The 25,020-nt window shown below is 47.0% G+C and overlaps 1 protein-coding gene across 11 annotated transcripts in view; it reads left to right on the forward strand.

Annotated features, from left to right (window-relative positions):
- The first annotated feature begins 9,758 nt into the window (after positions 1–9,758).
- The window catches only part of ZNF487 (zinc finger protein 487), a 44,211-nt gene continuing 28,949 nt past the window's right edge, over positions 9,759–25,020 (forward strand). For 6 of the 11 annotated variants that reach the window (XR_012093959.1, XR_012093960.1, XM_073018935.1 and 3 more), the window contains exon 1: positions 10,058–10,163. Coding sequence is in view for 3 of the 11 variants with exons in the window: in XM_007962473.3 (XP_007960664.3) it covers positions 9,881–10,163 (283 nt within the window). In the remaining 8 variants the exon portion in view is untranslated. Of the gene's footprint in view, positions 10,164–25,020 lie in introns of all 11 variants that reach the window. The other 5 variants (XM_007962473.3, XM_007962475.3, XM_007962474.3 and 2 more) reach the window with 3 other exon arrangements.

Below are 25,020 nucleotides of genomic sequence, written 5' to 3' on the forward strand. Positions count from 1 at the left end.
TGCCAACAAACCTGGTTAATTTTTGTATTTTTAGTAAAGATGGGGTTTCACTACGTTGGCCAGGCTGGTCTCGAACTCGTGACCTCAGGTGATCCACTCACCTCAGCCTCCCAGAGTGCTGGGATTACAGGCGTGAGCCACTGCGCCCAGCCTCTTCTATACATATTAGTAAGACTCCCACAGCATACTGCAGCATTTTGTGAAATAACAGAATAATAATCAAGGCTTGTCTGATAAAGGGGCTCCAGCTCTTCAGGATAAGTCAAGAAAGGCAGTACCTTAGCACACAGACTGAGCAACAGGTCAGATTTAAGATAGGACTTCCATTGTTCTATCTCAGACTAGAGCTCATTGTATGATACAGGGGCCATTTAGCCATGCAGAGTTGTTGAGCACTTGAAATGTGGTTAGTTTGGCCGTGGTGGCTCATACCTATAATCCCAGCACTTTGGGAGGCCAAGGCTGTCGGATCACGTGATCAGGAGATCGAGCGCATCCTGGCTAACATGGTGAAACCATGTCTCTACTAAAAATACAAAAAATTAGCCAGGCGTGGTGTCACGTGCCTGTAGTCCCAGCTACTCGAGAGGCTGAGGCAGGAGAATCATTTGAACCTGGGAGGCAGAGGTTGCAGTGAGCCAAGATTGCGCCACTGCACACCAGCCTGGGCGACAGAGCGAGATTCTGTCTCGGAAAAAAAAAAAAAAAAGAAATGTGGTTAGTGCCACTGAGAGCCTGACTTTTTATTTTATTACTTTTTGAGCCAGGGTCTTGCTTTGTCTGTAATCCCAGCACTTTGGAAGGCTGGGGTGGGTGGTTCACCTGACGTCGGGAGTTTGAGAACAGCTTGGACAACATGGTGAATCCCCGTCTCTACTACAAATACAAAAATGAGCCAGGCGTGGTGGCATGTGCCTGTAATCCCAGCTACTAGAGAGGCTGAGGCAGGAGAATTGCTTGAACCTGGGAGGCAGAGGTTGCAGTGAGCCAAAATGGTGCCACTGCACTCCAGCCTGGGCAACACAGCAAGACTCCGTCTCAGAAAAAAAAAATAACAATAAACTCTACTGTACGTATATACCACATTGTGTTCATCCATTCATCTAACCAGTGGACACTTGGCTCACCTCTACCTTTTGACTATTGTGAATAATGCTGCTATGAACATGAACATACAATATCTGAGTTTCTGCTTTGAATTCTTTTGCATATAGACCCAGAAGTGGTATTGCTGGATCATATGTATGGTAATTCTATTTTTTGTTTCTTGAGGATCTGCCAGACTGTTTTCCATAATGACTGCACCATTTTACATTTCTATCAACAGTACATAGGGCTGACATTTCTTCATGTCCTTGCCTTAATTTAAATTTAAAAACAAGTACTCATTCAGTTATTGGAAGACTTTTAAGTATGTTTGGAATAACTTAGGTATGTGAATCTACTTTTTCAACTATTATTTTATTTTTGAGACGGACTTTTTTAGTCCTCTTCTCCCTCTTTTCTGCCCTTAACATGCACATTCATCTTCCTTTTATTAGTGGATTCCCTGAGTGGAAACATCTGTCCACTGTTACTGCAGAAGGCTGGGCTGTCCCATGGTGACTGTCTGGTGTCCAGGCTGGAGTACCGTATTTTCTGTTTTGTTGCTTTGTTGCCAGGCTGGAGTGCAGTGGCCTGATCTCGGCTCACTGCAACCTCCGCCTCCAGGGTTCAAGCAATTATCCTGCCTCACCTTCCTGAGTAGCTGGGTCTACAGGCACCTGCCACCATGTCCAGCTAATTTTTATATTTTTAGTAGAGACAGGGTTTCGCCATATTGGCCAGGATGGTCTTGATCTCTTGACCTCGTGATCTGCCCGCTTCGGCCTCCCAAAGTGCTGGGATTACAGGCTTGAACCATTGCACCCGGCATCAACTATTATTTTTACCGGTTCTAAATAAAAATTAAGTATACCCAGGAAAATATAGCATCTGCATTGAGATGTGCTGTAATACCAGGTTTCAAAAACTTAATACAGAAAAAAAGAATGTCAAATGTCTCATGGATAACTTTATTAATCACATGTGAATTATAATATTTTGGATATATTGAATCAAATAAAAATATCAACATTAATTTCACCCGTTTCTTTTTACTTTTATAAATGCAGCTAGTAGAAATATTTTTTTTTTTTTTTGAGATGGAGTCCTGCTCTGTCGCCCAGGCTAGAGGGCAGCGGCGTGATCTCGGCTCACCACAACCTCCGCCTCCTGGGTTCAAGCAATTCTCCTGCCCCAGCCTCCGGAGTAGCTGGGATTACAGGCATATGCCACCATGCCCGGCTAATTTTATATTTTTAGTAGAGACAGGGTTTCTCCATGTTGGTCAGGCTAGTCTCAAACTCCCGACCTCAGATGATCCACCTGCCTCTGCCTCCTACAGTGCTGGGATTACAGGCGTGAACCACTGTGCCTGGCCGGCTTATGTATTTCTGTGTTCTATTCTACAGCACTGCTACAGAGGTAGCCTCCACTCTTACCACACAATTATGAAAGCCATCAGATTCCAGAAGACAGACTCCTTCAGTCAAAGTTACAATTGTTATAAGTCAAGTAATCCCTCTTCTCCCTCTTTTCTGCCCTTAACATGCACATTCATCTTCCTTTTATTAGTGGATTCCCTGAGTGGAAACATCTGTCCACTGTTACTGCAGAAGGCTGGGCTGTCCCATGGTGACTGTCTGGTGTCCAGGCTGGAGTACCCTATTTTCTGTTTTGTTGGTTATCCTGTACAGTGTTGATTAATTTCTGTGTCTGGGAAAGTCTGGGAGTAGGGGATGGGGCTGGGGGATGCTGACACCACCAAGAAAAGCTCAGGAGATGTGTAAATGTGTTTGCAGAGTCTAAAGAGATACCTTCCTTCCTTCTCCTTTGATTTGACAATGCCGCCTTACCAAAACTTTTCCTGTTCCTCCTGTAGATTTGTGGTTTTTATTTCTTATAGAGACAGGGTCTCTATAAGAGACCTGTCTATGTTGCCCAGGCTGGTCTCAAACTCCTGAGCTTAACTCATCCTCCTGCCTCGGCCTCCCAAAGTGCTAGGATTATAGGCATAAGCCACTGCACTCAGCCACATTTGGGGTTTTAAATTTAATTTTATAATTATTTTAATTATTTTTAGATAGAGTCTTACTCTGTTGCCCAGACTGTAGTGCAGTGGCATGATCATGGCTCAATGTAGCCTCAATGTCCTGGGCACAGGTGATCCTTCCACCTCAGCCTCCTGAGTAGCTGGGACCACCAGCACTTGCTACCACACCTGGCTAATTTTTTTGTTATGTTTTTTGTAGAGACGGGTTTTAGCCATGTTCCCAGTGTGTTTTAGCTTATTAAATTTTTTTTTTTTTTTTTTTTTTTTTTTTTTTTGAGACGGAGTTTTGCTCTTGTTGCCCAGGCTGGAGAGCAGTGGCACAATCTCAGCTCACCATAACCTCCGCCTCCTGGGTTCAAGCAATTCTCTGCCTCAGCCTCTCGAGTAGCTGGGATTACAGGCACCTACCACCATGCCAGGCTAATTTTTGTATTTTTTGTAGAGACAGGGTTTCACCATCTTGGCCAGGCTGGTCTTGAACCTTAAACTCCTGACCTCATGATCCATCTGCCTCAGCCTCCCAAAGTGCTGGGATTACAGGCGTCAGCCACTGCACCCGGCCTAAATTTTTTTTTTTTTAGAGGCAGGGTCTCACTACGTTGCTTAGGCTGGTCTTAAACTTCCAGGCTCAAGTGATTCTCTCACCACAGCCTCCTGAGTAGCTGGGATTACACACATGAGCCCCTGTGCCTGGCTACATCTGTGGTTCTTTTTTTTTTTTTTTTTTTCCTGAGACGGAGTCTCCCTATGTTGCAATGGCACGATCTCAGCTTACTGCAACCTCTGCCTCCCTGGTTCAAGCGATTCTCTCACCTCTGTCTCCTGGGTAGCTGGGACTACAGGATCGCGCCACCACGCCCAGCTAATTTTTGTATTTTTTTTTTTTTTTTTTGAGACGGAGTCTCGCACTGTTGCTTAGGCTGGAGTGCAGTGGCGTGATCTCTGCTCACTGCAACCTCTGCCTCCCAGGTTCAGGTGATTTTCCTGCCTCAGCCTGCTGAGCAGCTGGGATTACAGGCGCTTGCCACCATAACTGGTTAATTTTTTTTTTTGAGACAGAATCTTGCTCTGTTGCCTAGGCTGCTCTGTCACCCAGGCTGGAGTGCAGTGGCCCAATCTCGGCTCACTGCAAGCTCCACCTCCCAGGTTCACACCGTTCTTCTGCCTCAGCCTCATGAGTAGCTGGGACTACAGGCGCCTGACACCCACACCCAGCTCATTTTTTTGTATTTTTAGTAGAGACGGAGTTTCACCATGTTAGCCAGAGTGGTCTCGATCTCCTGACCTCGTGATCCGCCTGCCTTGGCCTCCCAAAGTTTTGGGATTCCAGGCATGAGCCACTGCACCTGGTCACGCCTGGCTAGTTTTTGTATTTTTAGTACAGACGGGGTTTCATTATGTTGGCCAGGGTGGTCTTGAGCTCCTGACCTCCTGATCTGCCCACCTCCACCTCCCCAAATGCTGGGATTACAGGCATGAGCCACTGCACCCGGCCGTGTTTTTTTTTTCTTTAGTAGAGATGGGGTTTCACCATGTTGGACAGGCTGGTCTCGACCTCCTGACCTTATGTGATCCGCCCACCTCATCCCCCCAAAGTGCTGGGACTACAGGCGTGAGCCACTGTGCCTGGCCTCATTTGTGGTTCTTACTCACTTACAGCTTGAGTAATTTCTACTATGGGAGCAGTCGGGAATCCTGGGCTCACTTGGATCTACGTGCCAATGTAGTAGTAGGGTCACACGTAGACCAGGTGTGGTCACTTTCAGTAACTGATGGCTGCATGCCCATTTGAGGCGTTGTGTGGCAATTCAGGAGGGAACCCTGAAATGTCCAGTAGGGAGGAGTGGGTGGCAGGAAACGTATATGTTTTGAAACAGAGTCTTGCTCTGTCACCTAGGCTGGAGTGCAGTGGTGTGATCACAGCTCACTGCAGCCTCAACCTCCTAAGCTCAAGCAATCCTCCTGCTTCTGCCTGTCAAGTAGCTGGTATCACAGGCACATACCAGCAAACCTGGCTATTACCATAATTCTGTTGCTCATACCAGGGTCATTCATGATGAAATAATTATCATCACCACCCCAGTCAAAAGCAAAAATAAAGCTCCTTCCTGAAGAGTATATTGTGCGTGAGTTTGTTTCAATACAACTTTTTTTTTTTTTTTTGAGATGGCAGTGTTGCTTTGTTGCCCAGGCTACATGGTGTGATTTCAGCTCACTGCAACTTCTGCCTCCTGAGTTCAAGCTATTCTTCTACCTCTGCCTCCCAAGTAGCAGGGACTACAGGCATGTGCCACCACACCTGGCTAATTTTTGTATTTTTAGTAAAGACAGGCTTTCACCCTGTTGCCCAGGTTGGTCTCAAACTCCTGACCTCAAGTCATCTGCCCACCTCAGCCTCTCAAAGTGCTGGGATTATAGGTATGAGCCACTGTGCTGGCCTTTGTTTTGAGAGGGAGTCTTGCTCTATCACCAAGGCTGGAGTGCAGTGGGAGACCTCTCAGCACTTTTTTTTTTTTTTTTTAAGACGGAGTCTCACTCTGTCGCCCAGGCTGGAGTGCAGTGGTGTGATCTCAGCTCACTGCAAGCTCCGCCTCCCGGGTTCAAGCCATTCTCCTGCCTCAGCCTCCCGAGTAGCTGGAACTACAGTCGCCTGCCACCACGCCCGGCTAATTTTTTGTATTTTTAGTAGAGACGGGGTTTCACCATGTTAGGATGGTCTCGATCTACTGACCTTGTGATCTGCCTGCCTTGCCCTCCCAGCATTTTGGGCAGATCACCTGAGGTCGGAGTTTGAGACTAACCTGGCGAACATGGCAAAACCCCGTCTCTACTGAAAATAAAAAAAATTAGCTGGGTGCAGCGGTTCACGTCTGTAATCCCAACACTTTGGGAGGCTAAAGCAGGCGGATCACTTAAGCTTAGGAGTTTCAACATGGTGAAACCTTGTCTCTACCAAAAATGCAAAAATGAGCTGGGCGTGGTAGCGTGCGCCTGTAGTCCCAGCTACTCGGGAGGCTGAGGCAGAAGAATTGCTTGAACCTGGGAGGCAGAGGTTGCAGTGAGTCGAGATCGCGCCCCTGCACCCCAGTCTGGAGGACAGAGCAAGACTCAGTGTCAAAAAAAAAAGAAAGAAATGCTTGTTTTGGCCAGATGCAATGGCTCACAGCTGTAATCCCAGCACTTTGAGAGGCTGAGGCAGGAGAAGGATCACTTGAGCCCAGGAGTTAGAGACCAGCCTAGGTAACACAGCAAGTCTCCCTCTCTCCAGAAAAATTTAAAAATCAGCTGGACGTGGCTGGGGACGGTGGCTCAATCCTGTAATCCTAGCACTTTGGGAAGCCAAGACAGGCAGATCACTTGAGGTCAGGAGTTCAAGACCAGCCTGGCCAATACGATGAAACCCCGTCTCTACTAAAAATCCAAAAATTAGCCAGGCGTGGTGGCATGAGCCTGTAGTTTCAGCTACTTGGGAGGCTGAGGCAGGAGAATTGCTTGAAGTTGGGAATCGGAGGTTGCAGTGAGCTGAGATTGTGTCACTGTACTTCAGCCTGGGCATTGCAATGAGACTCCATTTAAAAAAAAAAAAGCCAGGCACAGTGGCTCATGCCTGTAATCCGAGCACTTTGGGAGGCCAAGGGCGGATCATGAGGTCAGGAGTTCAAGACCAGTCTGGCCAACATAGTGAAACCCCCTTTCTACTAAAAACACAAAAAGTTAGCCGGGTGTGGTGGTGTGCACCTGTAATCCGCTACTCTGGAGGCTGAAGCAGGAGAATCGCGTGAACCTGGGAGGCAGAGGTTGCAGTGAGCTGAGATCGCGCCATTGCACTCCAGCCTGGGAGACAGTGCAAGACACCGTCTCGGCCGGGCGCGGTGGCTCACGCCTGTAATCTCAGCACTTTGGGAGGCCGAGGCAGGCGGATCACAAGGTCAGGAGATCGAGACCACGGTGAAACTCCGTCTCTATTAAAAAATACAAAAAATTAGCCGGGCGCGGTGGCGGGCGCCTGTAGTCCCAGCTACTCAGGAGGCTGAGGCAGGAGAATGGCGTGAACCCGGGAGGCGGAGCTTGCAGTGAGCCGAGATCGAGCCACAGCACTCCAGCCTGGGCGACAGAGTGAGACTCCATCTCAAAAAAAAAAAAAAAAAAAAAAAAAAAGACACCGTCTCAACGACGACAAAAAAAAGGATAGGAAAAATAAATCGGCTGGGTGTGGTGGTGACCCCTGTAGACCCAGTTACTGGGAGGCTGAAAGGCTGAAGTGGGAAGATTGCTTGAGCTGAGGTCAGGCTGCAGTGAGCTGAGATCCTGCCACTGCACTCCTGCCTAGGGGATGGTGCAAGACCCTGTCTCAAAGAGGGAAAAAAAAAAAGAAAGAAAAATTTATTTTGATTTCTCATTAGAGTATAGGCTCTGAAGTTTCATTTGTGCATATGAGTTATGTATCCTTCACACATAAATATAAGTTTATCTATATTGGCCATGCCTACTGGTCAGACTACCAGAGGCATACACATGGTGGAATGATGATTTGCTATTTCAGTGAATGGATATATTCCTCGCTGTGAACCAGTTATTATTTGGGGCTATTAGTTGCTGCAATGAGACATCACACCTCTGAAACCATGGGGTGTCTTAGACTTGTTAGAGGGCTTGTTATACCATTTGGACTTGTGGCTGGCGATTTTGGGGAGGGTCCAAGGACAGGGGTGTGTTTTGGACTGGGTGTTGCACTAACGCAGGGGCAACTCAGAGATTATTTTAACAATTTTAGGTCGGGCGCGGTGGCTCACGCCTGTAATCCCAGCACTCTAGGAGACCGAGGCAGGCGGATCACTTGAGGTCAGGAGTTTGAGATCAGCCTTGCCAACCTGGTGAAACCCCATCTCTACTAGTTGGCAGGTGCCTGTAATCCCAACTTGGGAGGCTGAGGCAGGAGAATTGCTTAAACCTGGGAGGCGGAGGTTGCAGTGAGCCGAAATTGTGCCACTTCACTCCAGCCTAGGCGACAGAGCAAGACTCCCTCTCAAAAAAAAAAAAAAAAAAAAAAAAAAAATTAATCCAGAAAGCAGGAGGAATAGAGAGGACCTAAAGCTGTCACTGGAGAAAAAGCAGTAATTACTCACACCAGCTGAAGAAGGGATGTTTATTCTTCTGTGTGTGTGGTTGCGCAGTGCGTTTTTATTTATGCAGAGAAGATTACTGATTGGAATTATTTTCTCCTTCCCTCAGTCACAGAGAGAACTCGTCTGGTATCTTCTGTGAACCTGCTTATGTTCAAGTAATCCAGGCCAGCTACCGTGGGTCTCAGGGCTTTTTTTTGGGGGACAGTGTCTCGCTCTTGTTGCCCAGGCTGGAGTGCAATGGCGAGATCTCGGCTCACAGCAACCTCCACCTCCCGGGTTCAAGTTATTCTCCTGCCTCAGCCTTCTGAGTAGCTGGGATCACAGGCATGTGCCATCACACCCAGCTAATTTTGTATTTTTAGTAGAGATGGGGTTTCACCATGTAGGCCAGGCTGATCTTAAACTCCTGATCTCAGGTGATCCACCCGCCTCGGCTTCCCAATGTGTTAGGATTACAGGCGTAAGCCACCACGCCCGGGCTTTTTATTTTTCTTCTTCCAAATGCTGCACCTAACCACATTTAGGTGGCAGGCAAAAGGATATTGCTTAGCTGTTTTGCTACAGAAATGATAACTCTTGGGCAGGGCGCGGTGGCTCACGCCTGTAATCCTAGCACTTTGGGAGGCCGAGGCGAGTGGATCACCTGAGGTCAAGAGTTCGAGAACAGCCTGGCCAAAATGGTGAAACCCCATCTTTACTAAAAATACAAAAATGTAACCAGGTGTGGTGGCGGACGCCTGTAATCCCAGCTACTCGGGAGCCTGAGGCAGGAGAATCACTTGAACCCGGGAGGCGGAGGTTGCAGTGAGCCGAGATCGCGTCATTGCACTCCAGCCTGGGCAACAAGAAAGAAACTTCGTCTCAAACAAACAAACAAACAAAAAAGACAACTTTTGATCCCTGAGGCTGCTAATTCCAACTGTGTGCATGTGCTTAACAAATACCTCCGCACCCAGGCCTGGGAAGCTGGCTGCTTTGTTTAGAGCAAATACGGCAGGCCCAAGTGGCAACTGACGATAACGAACTGGACGCGTGTTTCTCCTGCAGCGAAGGTCATGGTGCTGACAGCCTCTGCCTTGCACTTTGTCCCTGGGAATCAGGCCTGTGGCCAGTCCTGCCTCCTGGAAAGCCGGGGTGCGTGAGAGGACCTGATGCGGAGCGGGACCCCATCCTCTCCGTATTTCCCCAAGAGCCGGCGGCACAGGCTGCCTGCGCTCCTTAAGCTAGGTCAGTTCTCAGGCCCACAGTTCTCGTCCTCTGGCCCGGAGTTCTCGTTCTCCTAACATCCTCCGCAGAAAACGACCTTCATTTTTCCCTCTTGCGCCGGTCTTGAAGCGGGGCGTCCTTTGGGCTCACGTTGCGGCGCTCAGCGGGCTCAACCGTCAGCCGCCTCCAGGGCCTCAGGAGCAGTGGTTGGGGCCCGCCCTCCAGCGCCCGGGATCCTCGGCCCAGCCCTGCTCCGAGCGCGTCACAATGGCGTCGCGGCCCCGCCCCCGGACGACCGGGCGCGGTCCCAGCCTCCTTCGGTTTCGTGGGGAAGCCGGACTGCGCCATGTCTTCTAAAGAAGGCTGGGGGAAGAGTCCGGCCAACGAACAAGAGGGCAGCTGGTAGCAGGGTGGGATGCCAGTGGCGTACGGACGAGGCCCAGCCAGGCACGCGGGAGCAGCAGGACTTCCGGAAGCGCAGGCAGCGCTCGACCGGAAGGGGCCCGGGACTGGCGCAGGCCCCGCCCCTCGGAGGCCCCGCCCAGGGAGCGCTGCGGCAGTTTCCATGGTGAAATGGTCAACAGGCCCGAAAGTTCCTCAGCTACGACGACCACCAGGTACCTCGGGTTCCTCCTTCCTCCGAGAGACCGCCGAGGTGCGGGCTGTAAGAGCGGGAGCGTGGAGCCTCCGAGGCCGAGGTGAGGGGCGGCCGGCGGGCCAGGGCCGGGTCTGAGGTCGAGGGCCGCACTCCCAGGGTCGAGCGGGGACCGGGCCCGTAGGGGGTGGGGACGGTATTTGGGATCAGGGAGAGTCGTGGCAGAGAGAACGCAGAGAATCCTTGACTCCATGCCGGAGCGGCCAGCCCACCCTAGAGAGGCGAGACAAGGGCAGCCAGAAGGAACCAAGTCTGCGGAAGCGCTTCCTCTGGGCATGGATATTGGGAGAGTCCTGGACGAGTGACCCTGGACCTAGGAGGCATGAGAGGTCTACACACACTTGCAAGGATACCTTCATGGTTATTGAGTTGTGGTGAGAAAAGAGGCTCTTTTTAGTTTATTTTTTAAGGCAGTACATTCACATACTTAAGAGTCAGAAACTTATACAAGGCTTTATTACTCAAAACTCCCTTTTCCCAGTTCCTTCTGAGGAAATAGTTTCAAATCTTTGAACTTTTTTCTCCAGAAATTTCATTTCTTTCTCTTACATCAGCAGCTCTTCCCAGTGTTCTTCCTTCATTAGCTTTACTAAGTTTGTATTCTGTGGTCGGAAATATTTATTTATTTATTTATAAATAGAAACATGGGTATCATTAATGTTGCCCAGGCTGGTCTTGAACTCCTGGGCTCAAATGATTCTTCTGCTTTAGCTTCCCAAAGTGTGGGGATTACAGGCTGAACCACGGCCTCTCGCCGAAATATTTCTTCATTGATTTCCTTTGCCTCCTAGTCTTACTTTTCTGGTGTGTGTGTGTGTGTGTAATAGCCATTTATTTTTTCTTTCTCCTTTCTAGTCATATCCTTAAATACATTTTGCACTAATTCCTTTTGAAACCTCATCATGGAAAGAACTTGAATTTAGCAGATTAGGGATGAGTGCAGGCCTTTGTCTTAGTTTCTATATATATATTTTCTTTTTGAGATGGAGTCTGTCGCCCAGGCTGGAGTGCAGTGGCATGATTTTGGCTCACTGCAACCTTCACCTCCTGGATTGAAGCAATTCTCCTACCTCAGCCTCCCAAGTAACTAGGATTACAGGCACATGCCACCACACCCGGCTAATTTTTGTATTTTTAGTAGAGACAAGGTTTTGCCCTGTTGGCCAGGCTGGTCTCGAACTCTTGACCTCAGGTGATCCACCCGCCTCAGCCCCACAAAGTGCTGGGATTACAGGCGTGAGTCACTGCACCCAGCCCCTGTATATTAAGAAATATACCCTTGTGTATTGTTGGTAAGAATGTAAAATGGTACAGCAGCTGTGGAAAACAGTATGGCAGTTCCTCAAAAAATTACATAGAGAATTGCCATATGATCCAGCAGTACCACTTCTGGGTCTGTATCCAAGAGAAATGAAAGCAGGGACTCAGTTACTTGTACATTCATGTTCATAGCAGCATTATTTGCAATGGTCAAAAAGTAGAGGTAACCCCAGTGTCCACTGGTAGATAGATAAACAAAATGTGTCATATACAATAGAATATCATTCAGCCTTAGGAAGAAAATCTTGGCTGGATGCAGCAGCTCATGCTGGTAATCCCAGCACTTTGGGAGGCCAAGTGGGAGGATTGCTTGAGTCCAGGAGTTCCAGACCAACCTGGGCAACATAGCGAGATCCTGTTTCCACAAAAAATAAAATAAAGAATACAAAAATTAGCTGGGCATTGTGGCATGTGCCTGTAGTCCTAGCTACTCTGGAAGCTGAAGTTGAAGGATTACATGTGCTTAGGATGTTTAGGCTTCAGTGAGCCATGATTGCACTGCTGTACTCCAGCCTGAGTGACAGAGCGAGACTCCATTTGTTCAAAAAATAAAAATAAGGTTGCCAAGTGCGATGGCTAATGCCTGGAATCCCAGCACTTTGGGAGGCCGAGGAGGGCAGATCACCTAAGGTCAGGAGTTCAGCCTGGCCAACATGGTGAAACCCTGTCTCTACTAAAACTACAAAAATTAGTTGGGCGTGGTGCCGGGCGCCTGTAATCCCAGCTACTCAGGAAACTGAGACAGGGAGAATTGCTTGAACCTAAGAGGCGGAGGTTGCAGTGAGCCAAGATTGCACCACTGCACTCTAGCCTGGGTGACAGAGTGAGACTCCGTCTCAAAAATAAATAAATAAATGAAAATAAAAATAAAAAAGAAAATGTTGTCATATGCTGCAACATGGATGAATGTTGACAATATTAAGTGAAGTAAACCAGTAATGGACGCTGGGCGCGGTGGCTCAAGCCTGTAATCCCAGCACTTTGGGAGGCCGAGACGGGCGGATCACGAGGTCAGGAGATCGAGACCATCCTGGCGAACACGGTGAAACCCCGTCTCTACTAAAAATACAAAAAACTAGCCGGGCGAAGTGGCGGGCGCCTGTAGTCCCAGCTACTCCGGAGGCTGAGGCAGGAGAATGGCGTAAACCCGGGAGGCGGAGCTTGCAGTGAGCTGAGATCCGGCCACTGCACTCCAGCCTGGGCGACAGAGCCAGACTCCGTCTCAAAAAAAAAAAAAAAAAAAAAAACAAACCAGTAATGGACAAATATTGCATGATTCCACTTATATGAGAATCTAAAGTAGTCAAATTCACGTAAACAGAAAAGTAGAATGGTGGTTGCTAGAGGCTGGGGTAAGGAGGAATGGGAAGTTGTTTAATGGGTAGAGAGTTTCAGATTTGCAAGATGAAAATGTTCTGGAGATCTGTTTCACAACACCGTGAATCTACTTAAGATTGAACTGTACACTTTTAAAAGGTTAATTGGCAAGTTTTGTTATTTGTTACCCAGGCTGGAGTGCAGTGGAGACATCTCAGCTCACTGCAGCCTTTGCCTGCCTGGCTCAAGCAGTTCTCCCACCTCAGCCTCCAGAGTAGCTGGGATTACAGGCGCCCGCCACCATGCCTGGCTAATTTTTTACATTTTTAGTAGAGGCGGGCTTTTTGGCATGTTGGCCAGACTGATCTCGAACTCCTGGCCTCAGGTAACCTGCCCACCTCGGCCTCCCAAAGTGCTAGGATTACAGGTGTGAGCCACTACATCCTGCCTGTATTTTTAATCAAAAGAGTTTAAGGACAGGCACAGTGGCTCACGCCTGTAATCCCAGCACTTTGGGAGTCTGAGGTGGTAGGATCACCTGAGATCAGCAGTTTGAGACCAGCCTGGTCAACGTTGTGAAACCCTATCTGTACCAAAAAATACAAAAATTAGCCCAGCATGGTAATGCCTGCCTGTAGTCCCAGCTACTTGGGAGGCTGATGTGGGAGAATCTCTTGAATCTGGGAGGCAGAGGCAGCAGTGAGCTGAGATTGCACCACTGCACTCCAGCCTGGGCAACAGAGTGAGACTCTGTCTCAAAAAAAAAAAAAAGAAACAGAAGACGACCCTCATATTTATGGTCCTTTGTGTAGTTTCTCCTCATGGCTCCCTCCTTTGCCCTAGGGTAACCACTGTCTTCAACTTTATGTTTGTCACTTAAGTTGCCTTTCTTTATAATTTGACTAAAATTGTTTGTATCCCAAGAAAAAGACATATTGAGTAGTTTTGCATGACCTTGGACCTTTTTTTTTTTTTTTTTTTTTGAGACAGAGTCGCTCTGTTGCCTAGGCTGGAGTGCAGTAGTGTGATCATAGCTCACTGTAGCCTCGATCTCCTTGGCTCCAGAGATCCTCCCACCTTAGCCTCCCAAGTAGCTGGGATCACAGGTATATGCCACCACACCGGGCTACATTTTTTTTTTTTTTGGTGGAGACAGGGTCTCCCTGTATTGCCCAGGCTGATCTTGAACTCCTGGGCTTAAGCAATCCTTCCACCTCAGCCTCTCAAAGTGCAGGTATTATAGGCGTGAGCCAGGCTGCTCTCAAACTCCTAACTTCAAGTGATCCACCTGGCTTGGCCTCCCAAAGTGCTGGGATTATAGGCATGAGCCACCACACCAGACCGGTTTGCCTTTTTTTTTGTTTGTTTTTTGAAACGGAGTCTTGCTTCTTCTCCCAGGCTGGAGTGCAGTGGCAGGATCTCGGCTCACCGCAACCTCTGCCTCCCGCGTTCAACTTCTGCCTCCAGGGTTCAAGCAATTCTCCTGTCTTAGCCTGCCGACTAGCTGGGACTGTAGGCGCCTGCCACCATGCCCGGCTAATTTTTTGTATTTTTAGTAGAGATAGGGTTTCACCTTCTTGGTCAGGTTGGTCTCGAACTCCTGACCTCAGGTGATCCACCCGCCTCGGCCTCCTGAAGTGCTGGGATTACAGGCATGAGCCATCGCACCCAGCCAATTTTTGTAGAGACAGGGTTTTGCCATGTTGCCCAGGCTAGTCTCTAACTCCTGAATTCGAGCCGTCCGCCTGCCTTTATTATGAGTGCTGAGATTACAGGCGTGAGCCACTGTGCCACACCGAGCCTTCTCTTGCCTTTTCTTTTGCTCTCATGCTCTTTTTTTTTTTTTTGAGGCAGGGTCTCACTCCATCACCCAGGCAGGAGTTGCAGTGGTACGATCTCAGCTCAGTGCAACCCCTGCCTCCTGGGTTCAAGTGATTCTCCTGCCTCAGCCTCCTAAGTAACTTGGATTATAGGTGCATGCCACTGTGCCTGGCTAATTTTTGTATTTCTGATTGAGACAGGATTTCACCATGTTGGCCAGGCATGTCCTGAACTCCTGACCTCAAGTGATCCACCCTCGTCGGCCTACCAAAGTTCTGGGATTACAGGTGTGAGCTGCCATGCCTGGCCTTCCCCTGCCTTTGCATATACATTTTAGAATAAGGTTGTTTATAAAATATCTTGCTGTGGTTGGTCACATAGGCTTATGCCTGTAATGTGAGTGCTTTGGGAGGTAGAGGCGGGAAAATCAAAGTCAGCAGTTCAAGACCAGTCTGGGCAATGTAGCTAACCCTGTCTGTATGAAAAAAAATTTTTAATTTAGCTGGATGTGGTGGCACATGCCTGTAGTCCTAGCTACTTGGGACATTGAGGTGTGAGGATTGCTTGAGCTCAGAAGTTTGAGGTTATAGTGAGCTATGATAACGCCACTATACTGTACCCTAGTCTGGGCTACAGAGGGAGACTGTGTCTCAAAAAAAAAAAAAAAACAACTCTGCTGTGAATTTGATAGGAAAAATGTTACATTTATATATTGTTTTGGAATTTTGGAGGGCATTGATGTCTTTATTATATTGAGTCTTTTAATGCATTAATATATTACATCTCTTCATTTGCTTAGATTTTCCTGAATTTATTTTGTAAGCATTTTGTAGTATTCAGGGTATAAGTTGTGTTCAGCATACAAGTCTTATATGTATTTGTTAGATTTATAGCTAAGTGTGCTTGCTTCGACAGCACATATACTAAAATTGGAATGATAGATTAGCAATTTAAAGTATTTTTAAAATTTATAGCTTAGTAATTTTTTCAGTTATTACAAATGGTGTTTTATTTTTAGTTTAGGTGTCCATGTTTTATTGCTAATATATAGAAATACAGTTGATTTTTTAGTTGAGCTTATGTTCTATGACTTTCTAAACTTACTCATTCTAGCCTGTTTTTTTTTTTTTTTGAGACAGAGTTTTGCTCTTGTCACCCAGGCTGGAGTGCAGTGGCACGATCTCTGCTCACTGCAACCTCTGCCTCCCGAATTCAAGCAATTCTCCTGCCTCAACCTCCCAAATAGCTGGGATTACAGGCACCCACCACCACACCTGGCTAGTTTTTATATTTTTAGGAGAGACGAGGTTTCACCATGTTAGCCAGGCTGGTCTCGAACTGCTGACCTCAGGTGATCCACCCACCTTGGCCTTCCAAAGTGCTGGGATGACAGGCATGAGCTACCCTGCTCGGCCTAGTTTTTTTTTGTTTTTTGAGACGGAGTTTCGCAGGCTGGAGTGCAATGGCATGATCTCAGCTTACCACAAGCTCCACCTCCCAGGTTCAAACGATTCTCCTGCCTCAGCCTCTTGAGTAGCTGGGGTTACAGGTATGCATTACCACGCGCAGAGACAGGGTTTCCATGTGTTGGTCAAGCTGGTCTTGAACTGCCGACCTCAGGTGATCCACCTGCCTTGGCCTCCCAAAGTGCTGGGATTACAGGCATGAGCCACTGTGTCTGGCTGGTTTTTTTGTTTTTTGTTTTTTTTGAGATGGAGTCTTGCTCTGTCGCCTAGACTGGAGTGCAATGGAGTGATCACAGCTCACTGCAACCTCCCCCTACCGGGTTCAAGCGATTCTCCTGCCTCAGCCTCCCAAGTAGCTGGGATTACAGGCACATGCCGCCGCGCCCAGCTAATTTTTGTATTTTTAGTAGAGACGAGGTTTCACCGTGTTGGCCAGGCTGGTCTCGAACTCCTGACCTCAGGTAGTCCACCTGCCTCAGCCTCCGAAAGTGCTGGGATTACAGGAGTGAGCCACCGCGCCCGGCCTGTTTTTTTTTTTAAATCAATTTTTTTTTTGTAGAGATGGAAGTCTCACTGTGTCTCCCAGGCTGGTCTCAAACTCCTAGTCTCAAGCAATTCCCCCGAGCTCAGCCTCCCAAAGTGTTGGGAGTACAGACATGAACCACTGCACCTAGTGGAGGAGTTGTCTTTTTGTATATTGCTTGAATTTTTTTTTTTTTTTTTTTTTTTTTTGGGGGGGACAGAGTGTTGCTGTCACCCAGACTGGAGTGCAATGGCACGATCTTGGCTCAATGCAACCTCTGCCTCCCGGGTTCAAGCGATTCCTCTGCCTCAGCCTCCCGAGTAGCTGGGACTGCAGGTGTGCACCACCATGCCCGGCTAATTTTTTGTATTTTTAGTAGAGACGGGGTTTCACCATGTTAGCCAGGATGGTCTCCATCTCCTGACCTTGTGATCCACCCATCTCGGCCTCCCAAAGTGCTGAGATTGTAGGCATGAGCCACCGTACCCAGACTTTAAAAGTTTTCTAACAAAGTTCCTTCTCTCCTTGTCCTTTGGATAGAAAGCGACGGCTCTCCTTAGGCTTTTAAAATCTGTACCCATTGATGTTTTCAGGTTGCTGGCTACTCTAACATCTAGTCTGGAATATATGAGGCAAAAAGAATACCCAGCGAACCTAGCACCGTGTCATTCTTTGAGTTCCAAGATCCCGTGCTGATCTGCCATTTTCTACCTTTCAGTCCGTATCATGTTTATTTATATATACAATTTCCAGGGTGTTTAGCTTTACTTAATGGGAGGAGTATGAAGCAGTACCCTAAACTGGAAGTGTTGCTTTCATTTTTGAAAGACATTTTTGTTGCCGGGTGTGGTGGCTTACACCTGTAATCCCAGCACTTTGGGAGGCCCAGGTGGGCGGATCATGAGATCAGGAGATTGAGACCATCCTGGCTAACAAGGTGAAACCCTGTCTCTACTAAAAGTACAAAAAATTAGCTGGGTGTGGTGGCGGGCACCTGTAGTCCCAGCTACTGGGGAGGCTGAGGCAGGAGAATGGCGTGAACCCAGGAGGTGGAGCTTGCAGTGAGCCGAGTTCATGCCACTGCACTCCAGCCTGGGTAACAGAGTGAGACTCCATCTCAAAAAAAAAAAAAAAAAAAAAAAAGACAATTTTGCTAATCTCTAGAATTAGATTTTGAGTTTTTCTTTCAATATTTTAAAGATTCATTCCATTGTCTTTTTTTTTTTTTTTAAGAGATAAGGCCTCGCCATGTTGCTCAGCTGGAGTGCAGTGGCACAATCATAGATCACTGTAGCCTTGAACTCCTGGACTCATGTAAGCTTCCCACTGCAGCCTCCTGAGTAGCTGGGACAACAGACACTTGTCACCATGCCCAGCTATTTTTGTAGAGACCAGGTCTTACTATGTTGCCCAGGCTAGTCTTGAACTCTTGGACTTAAGCAATCCTCTCATCTCGGCCTCCCAGTGCACTGGAATTACAGGGATGAGCCATCAGGCCCAGCTCTGATTTAAGATTTTAAAAATCACTTGTTTTAAGCAATTTGATTATTTGACATTCCCCGGTATCATTTCCTTCATGTTCCTTTGTTTAGGTTTCATTGGACTATCTTGGAATTATAGGTTTACAGGTTGTTGTTTTTTGTTTGTTTTTGAGATTGGGTTTCACGCTGTCACCCAGGCTGGAGTGGCATGATCTCAGCTCACTGCAACCTCTGCCTCAGGGCTCAGGTCAGCCTGTCATCTCAGCATCCCAAATAGCTGGGACCACAGGCGCACACCACCACTCCAGGCTAATTTTTTTATGTTTTTGGTAGAGATTGGGTTTCACCATGTTGCCCAAGCTGGTCTTGAACTCCTGAACTCAAGTGATCCCCCTGCCTCGGCCTCCCAGGCAGTGTTGGGATTACAAGTGTAAGCCACTGCACCTGGCCTTAGATTTATGGGTTTTTATTTTAAGGGTGGAAAGATTTAGGCCATCATCTCTTTGAATATTTTTTCTGCCCACAACCCCCCATCCTCCTTCCAGTTATGTGTATCTTAGGCTGCTTTATTTATTTATTTTTTTATTTTTATTTTTTTTTGGAGATGGAGTCTCACTCTGTGGCCCAGGCTAGAGTGTGGTGGCTCGATCTCAGCTCACTGCAACCTCCGCCTCCTGGGGGGTTCAAGAGATTCTCCTGCCTCAGCCTCCCGAGTAGGATTACAGGCACGTGCCACCACACCTGGCTAATTTTTGTATTTTTAGTAGAGACAGGGTTTCACCATATTGGCCAGGCTGGTCTCGAACTCCTGACCTAGAGTGATTCACCCGCCTCAGCCTCCCAAAGTGCTGAGATTACAGGCGTGAGCCACCGTGCCCAGCTTTCTTAGGCTGCTCTAAATCATCACATACCTCAGTGATGTTCTTTTCATTGTTTTGGATTTTTTTTCAGAAGTGAACTTAGTTGCCTTCAAGTTCTATTATCTTTTCTTCTCTAATATCTAATCTGCTGTTCATTTCATTCAGTGTATTTTTCATCTCAAACATAGTTTTCATTTTCAGATTTTTTTTTTTTTCTTTAAAGACGAGATCTTGCTAGGTTATGCAGGCTGGTACCGAATTCCTGGGCTTAAGCAATTTTCCCACCTCAGCCTTCCAAAGTGCTGGGATTATAGGTGTGAGTCACCACGCCTGGCCCATTTTCAGAATTTTGAGTGGATGTTCTTATATCTTTCCTATACTGTAATTCTCATTGTAGGTCATGTTTTCTTGCCTGTTTGCATGTCTGGCATCTTATTGTATGTTAGGCATTGTGAATTTTACTTTTTGGATGTGGGATATTTTTGTATTCCTGTGAATCTTCTTGAGCTTTATTCTGGGATATAGTTAAGTTATCTGAAAACAGTTTGTTCTCTATGGTTTTTGTCTTTTTAGGATTATTAGGCAGGTCCAGGGCATTGCTCATTCTGGGGCGAATTATTCCTCACTGCCAGGCTAGATCTTCCTGAATACTTTACCCAGTGGGCCATGAATTATGACATTTTCTTTTCTTTTCTTTCCTTTCCTTCACTTCCCTTTCCCTTTCCCTTCCTTCTTTTCTTGAGACAGAGTCTCACTCTGTTGCCCAGGCTGGAGTGCAGTGGCACGATCTTAGCTCACTGCAACCTCTGCCTCCCGGGTTCAAGCGATTCTCCTGCCTCATCCTCCTGAGAGCTGGGATTACAGGCATGTGCCACCATGCCCAGCTAATTTTTGTATTTTTAGTAGAGACAGGGTTTCACTATGTTGGCCAGGCTAGTCTTGAACTCCTGACCTCACTCAAGCGATCTGCCCGCCTTGGCCTCCCAAAGTGCTGGGATTACAGGCGTGAGCCACCACGTGCAGCCTGAATTATGACATTTCTAATCTGCCTGGTAGGAGCAGGCACTATTCCATGCCCTGTGTGAGCACTGAGCACTGTTTCCTCTGATCTTTTTAGATGGTTCTTTTGCCAGACGTGGGTAATGTCCTTATACTCATGTGCTGATCAATATACTGCTGAACTCTCAAGGGGTACACTGCAGGTCTCTGAGGTTTTCTGTCCATGCAGCTCTTTCTTCTCTGGTGCTGTGTTCTGTGAATTCTAGCTGCCTGTGTTTCCCCAGACTATCAAATCTATCTTTTCAACTCAAGGAATCTGCCAGGCTCTGCCTTAGTTATTTTTCCTTGTAGCACATTCTATAAACTACCCAAGTCAGTAAGCTGGGGCACTTGTAGGACTCATCTCATTTGTTTCCTATCTCTCAGGGATTCCTCTTTATTGTCTGATGGTCAGGGTCTTGGAAACTGTTTTTATCCTTATATTTTGTCGAAAAAAATTTTTTTCAGGTGTAATCTGGTCCTTACTCAATTCGTCTTGTGCAGAAGTGGAGAATTGAAGATGGGGCATCAAGCATTCATTTAATCTCTTATTGAATTCTAATAATAAAAGTACAGTTCACCCTTAAACAACATGGGTTTGACCTATGTAGGTCCGTGTATATGTGGACTTTTTTCTTTTTTAAAGAGACAGGGTTGGCTGGGCTCGGTGGCTCCCACTTGTAATCCCAGCACATTGGGAGGCTGAGGCGGGTGGATCACTTGAGGCCAGGAGTTTGAGACTGACCTGGTCAACATGGCGAAACCCCATCTCTACTAAAAATATAAAAAATTAGCTGGGCCTGTGGCACACACCTGTAGTCCCAGCTATCGGGAAGGCTGAGGCAGGAGAATCGCTTGAACCTTGGAGGTGGAGGTTGCAGTGAGCCAAGATCATGCCACTACACTCCAGCCTAGGTGACAGAGGAAGACTCCATTTCAAAAAAATAAATATATGAAAATTAAAAAAATGAGCTGGGCATTGTGGCGGATGCCCATAGTCCCAGCTACTGGGGAGGATGAAGCAGGAGGATCACTTGAGCCGGAGATAGAGGCTGTGGTGAGCTATGATTGCATCACTGCACTCCAGGCTGGGCGACAGAGTAAGAACCTGTCTCAAAAAAATAAAAAATATAAAAAATAAAAAAAGCCGGGCACAGAGGCTGATGCCTGTAATCTCAGCACTTTTTGGGAGGCTGAGGCGGGCAGATCACCCGAGGTCAGGAGTTCGAGACCAGCCTGGGCAACATGGTGAAACCCTGTCTCTACTAAAATATACAAAATTAGGGTGTGGCAGCATGTGCCTGTAATCCCAGCTACCCTGGAGGCTGAGGCAGGAGAATCGCTTGAACCTGGGAGGTGGAGGTTGCAGTGAGCCAAGATTGTGCCATTGCACTCCAGCCTCGGCGACAGAGCAAGACTCTGTCTCCAAAAAGAGAGTCAACTGTATATCTAATGGTACTGAAAACAGAGAAACCACAAGAGCCTGGTATATATTGACATACACAAGTCACAGAGAATAGAAATGTACTGGATGTTGAAGCACAGTGATGCATATATTATTGGTCAAGTCAGCTCACTATTTAAAGCTAATTTCATAGGAAACTTCTACTTAATTCAGTCTAACATTATGTAAGTAACCAAGGAACAGTTAACAGCTGTGTTACAGAAGTGGAACTGTGCGCTTGTGAAATCAGTATTTAAAAAAAATTCCTTTTCAGTATTTTATAATGCTTCAACATGCATTTTGAGCTTATTTCTGTTTATGTTGTTGTAATGTTCCTCAGCAGTTAACATCTATTGAAGCTTTTTTTTGTTTGTTTGTTTTAATGAGACTGAGTCTCACTCTGTTGCCCAGTCTGGAGTGCAGTGGCACAATTTCAGCTCACTGTAACTTCCACCTCCTGGGTTCAAGCGATTTTCCTGCCTCAGCCTCCCAAGTAGCTCAGATTACAGGCACCTGCCACCACGCCTGGCTAATTTTTATATTATTAGTAGAGATGGGGTTTCCCCATTTTGGCCAGACTGGTCTCGAACTCCTGACCTCAGGTGATCCACCCGCCTCGGCCTCCCAAAGTGCTGTGATTACAGGTGTGAGCCACTATGCCAGGCCTGAATGTTTACTTTTAATTTTAATCTAAGTTTTAATTTAAATACTGATACTTGATTCAGTTATTGGAAAACTTTTTTTTTTTTTTTGAGACGTAGTTTTGCTCTTTTTGCCCAGGCTGGAGTGCAATGGCGTGATCTTGGCTTACTGCCACCTCCACCTCTCGGGTTCAAGTGATTCTCCTGCATCAGCCTCCCAAGTAGCTGGGATTTTTTTGGCATGTGCCACCACACCCGGCTGATTTTGTATTTTTAGTAGATACAGGGTTTCTCCATGTTGGTCAGGTTGGTCTCGAACTCCCAACCTCTGGTGATCCATCCGACTTGGCCTCCCAAATGCTGGGATTACAGGCGTGAGCCACCAAGCCTGGCCTCTTTTTTTTTTTTTTTTTTTTTTTTTTTTTGAGATGGAGTCTCACTCTGTTGCCCAGGCTGGAGTGCAATGGTGAGATCACCAACCTTTGCGGAGACCTCAAAGGTTGAGGTCACCACAACCTCTGCCTCCTGGGTTCGAGTGATTCTCCTGCCTCAGCCTCATGAGTATCTGGGATTACAGGAGTGTGCTACCACACCTGGCTAGTTTTTTGTATTTTTAGTAGAGATGGGGTTTCACCAGGTTGGCCAGGCTGGTCTCGAACTCCAGGTCTCAGGTGATCTGCCCGCCTTGGCCTCCCAAAGTGCTGGGATTATAGGTGTGAGCTACCATGCCCAGCTGGAAAGCTTTTAAGTGCCCAGAATAATTTGGGTATGTGAATGCCTGTTCATCCATAGTCAATTTAATAAAATCTAATTATAGATCAAGTATTTCTGATGAAAATTTAGCATCCAAATTTAAATGGCTGTTAAGTGTAAAATAACAGTAGATATCAACGATTTAGAAGAAAAAGAAGCCTTAACATCTCTATTTCCTTATCTCTAAAGGTGATAACACTTGCACTGTGGTGATCCTACTAGTAATACATTTGGAGCCACGTTGGAAACTTCAAAGTTTGCACCATTATTATTATTATTTTTATTATTATTATTTTTTTGAGATGGAGTTTTGCTCTTGTTGCCCAGGCTGGAGTGCAATGGCGTGATCTCGGCTCACTGCAACCTCCATCTACCAGGTTCAAGCAATTCTCCTGCCCCAGCCTCCCTGGCAGCTGGGATTACAGGCATGTGCCACCACACTCAGCTAATTTTGTATTTTTAGTAGAGATGGGGTTTCTCCACGTTGGTCAGGCTGGTCTTGAACTCCTGACATCAGGTGATACGCCCGCCTCGGCCTCCCAAAGTGTTGGGATTACAGGTGTGAGCCACTGCACCTGGCCAAAGTTTGCACCATTATTATTATTATTATCATTTTTCTTTTGAGATGGAGTTTTGCTCTTATTGCCCAGGCTGGAGTGCAGTGGTGTGATCTCGGCTCACTGCAGCCTCCATCTCTTGGGTTCAAGCAATTCTCCTGCCTCAGCCTCCTGAGTAGCTGGGATTACATGCATGGGCCACCATGCGCAGCTAATTTTGTATTTTTAGTAGAGATGGAGTTTCTCCATGTTGGTCAGGCTAGTCTCGAACTCCTGACCTCAGGTGATCCTCCCACCTCAGCTCGCAAAGTGCTGGGATTACAGGCGTGAGCCACTGCACCCGGCCAGTTTGCACCATTATGGGAGCACTTGCAGAGCCTGCCAACTGATAGTAGGGTGGAAAAGAAAAGGACAACTAGAAGAGAGTTCCTACACCACAAAGTAAACTTCGCTGGCTCTGCGAGGAGCAGGAAACCTGCATGATGAGAACAAGGACTGGGTGGCACTGCAGGAAATGCTCAATTCCAGTTTCACTTCCTGTGTTACCACTTTTTCTTTGCTGCAATTTCATCTTTGTTGGCCAATTCTCTTTCAATTTTCCATTTTTTGTATGTTCTATGTAAATGTAGTTTTTATGAACTAGAGAGTCTGACTTCATATTTGATCTTTGACTATTGACAGCTTTTAAGCCCCACCTCTTCCCGCCCCTTCTGTCCCACACCTGGATGACTGATTTGAAAGCCCAGGTGCTTCCTCCTCTGGCTCTAAAGGCAAGTGCAAGCCACACAGGCCCCAGCATGTGCATTGGAGCCTTCACTTCTGCCCCACTCCTTGACCTTAATAACACCCAAAGCCAGTCTCTCCTCCCTGCTCTCAAGCCATTTTTTTTTTCTTCTTTTTCTTTTTCTGGAGACAGGGTCTTATTGTGTCGCCCAGGCTGGAGTGCAGGGCCATGATCACAGCTCACTGCAGCCTAGACCTCTGGGCTCAGGCAATCCTTCCAGCTCAGCCTCCCCAGTAGCTGGAACCACAGGGGTGTGCCACCATGCCTGGCTAATTTTTAAATTTTTTTTGTAGAGATGACGAGTGCCACTATGTTGCCCAAGCTGGTCTCAAAACTCCTGGGCTCAAGTGATCCTCTCTTGGCTTGGCCTCCCAAAATGCTGGGGTTACAGGCATGAGCTGTTGCACCCAGACTCAAGCTATTTTTGAACCTGTTTGGGATTCATCCCTGTTCTCCCCCAGAAAGCCTCATGTGAGTCATAAGCCTTTACATATTCTCTCTGTGCATGTGGGGCTGTCACCAGTTTTGAAAAACCAGGTTTTGGGTGGGGAATCTATCTCGTATCTTTGGGTAATATCAGAGATAAACACAGCAGACGTTAAAGTGGTGAAAACATTTTATTCAGTAACCACTGACAGTAGGGGAAAGAGCTGAGCTCCATTCTGATTTGTGCAGTGATGATTGGGCTTTTTTTCTTTTTTTGATGGTTGGATATTTTATATCTTTTTTCCATTTTCTTCCCTTTTTTTTTTTTTCCCCAAATACTCTCCACTGAATGTAGTCGATTGGTGATTTTAAAGGGGGAATGAGGGAGTATGGAGAGGTACGAGTGGGGGCTCAGTAGAGTTGTGGATATGAAAAATTACAAGGGACCAGTGTAAGTGTGATGAGGCCA

The sequence above is a fragment of the Chlorocebus sabaeus genome, chromosome 9, assembly GCF_047675955.1.
Source record: "Chlorocebus sabaeus isolate Y175 chromosome 9, mChlSab1.0.hap1, whole genome shotgun sequence".
In the NCBI taxonomy this organism is placed as follows: Eukaryota; Metazoa; Chordata; class Mammalia; order Primates; family Cercopithecidae; genus Chlorocebus; species Chlorocebus sabaeus.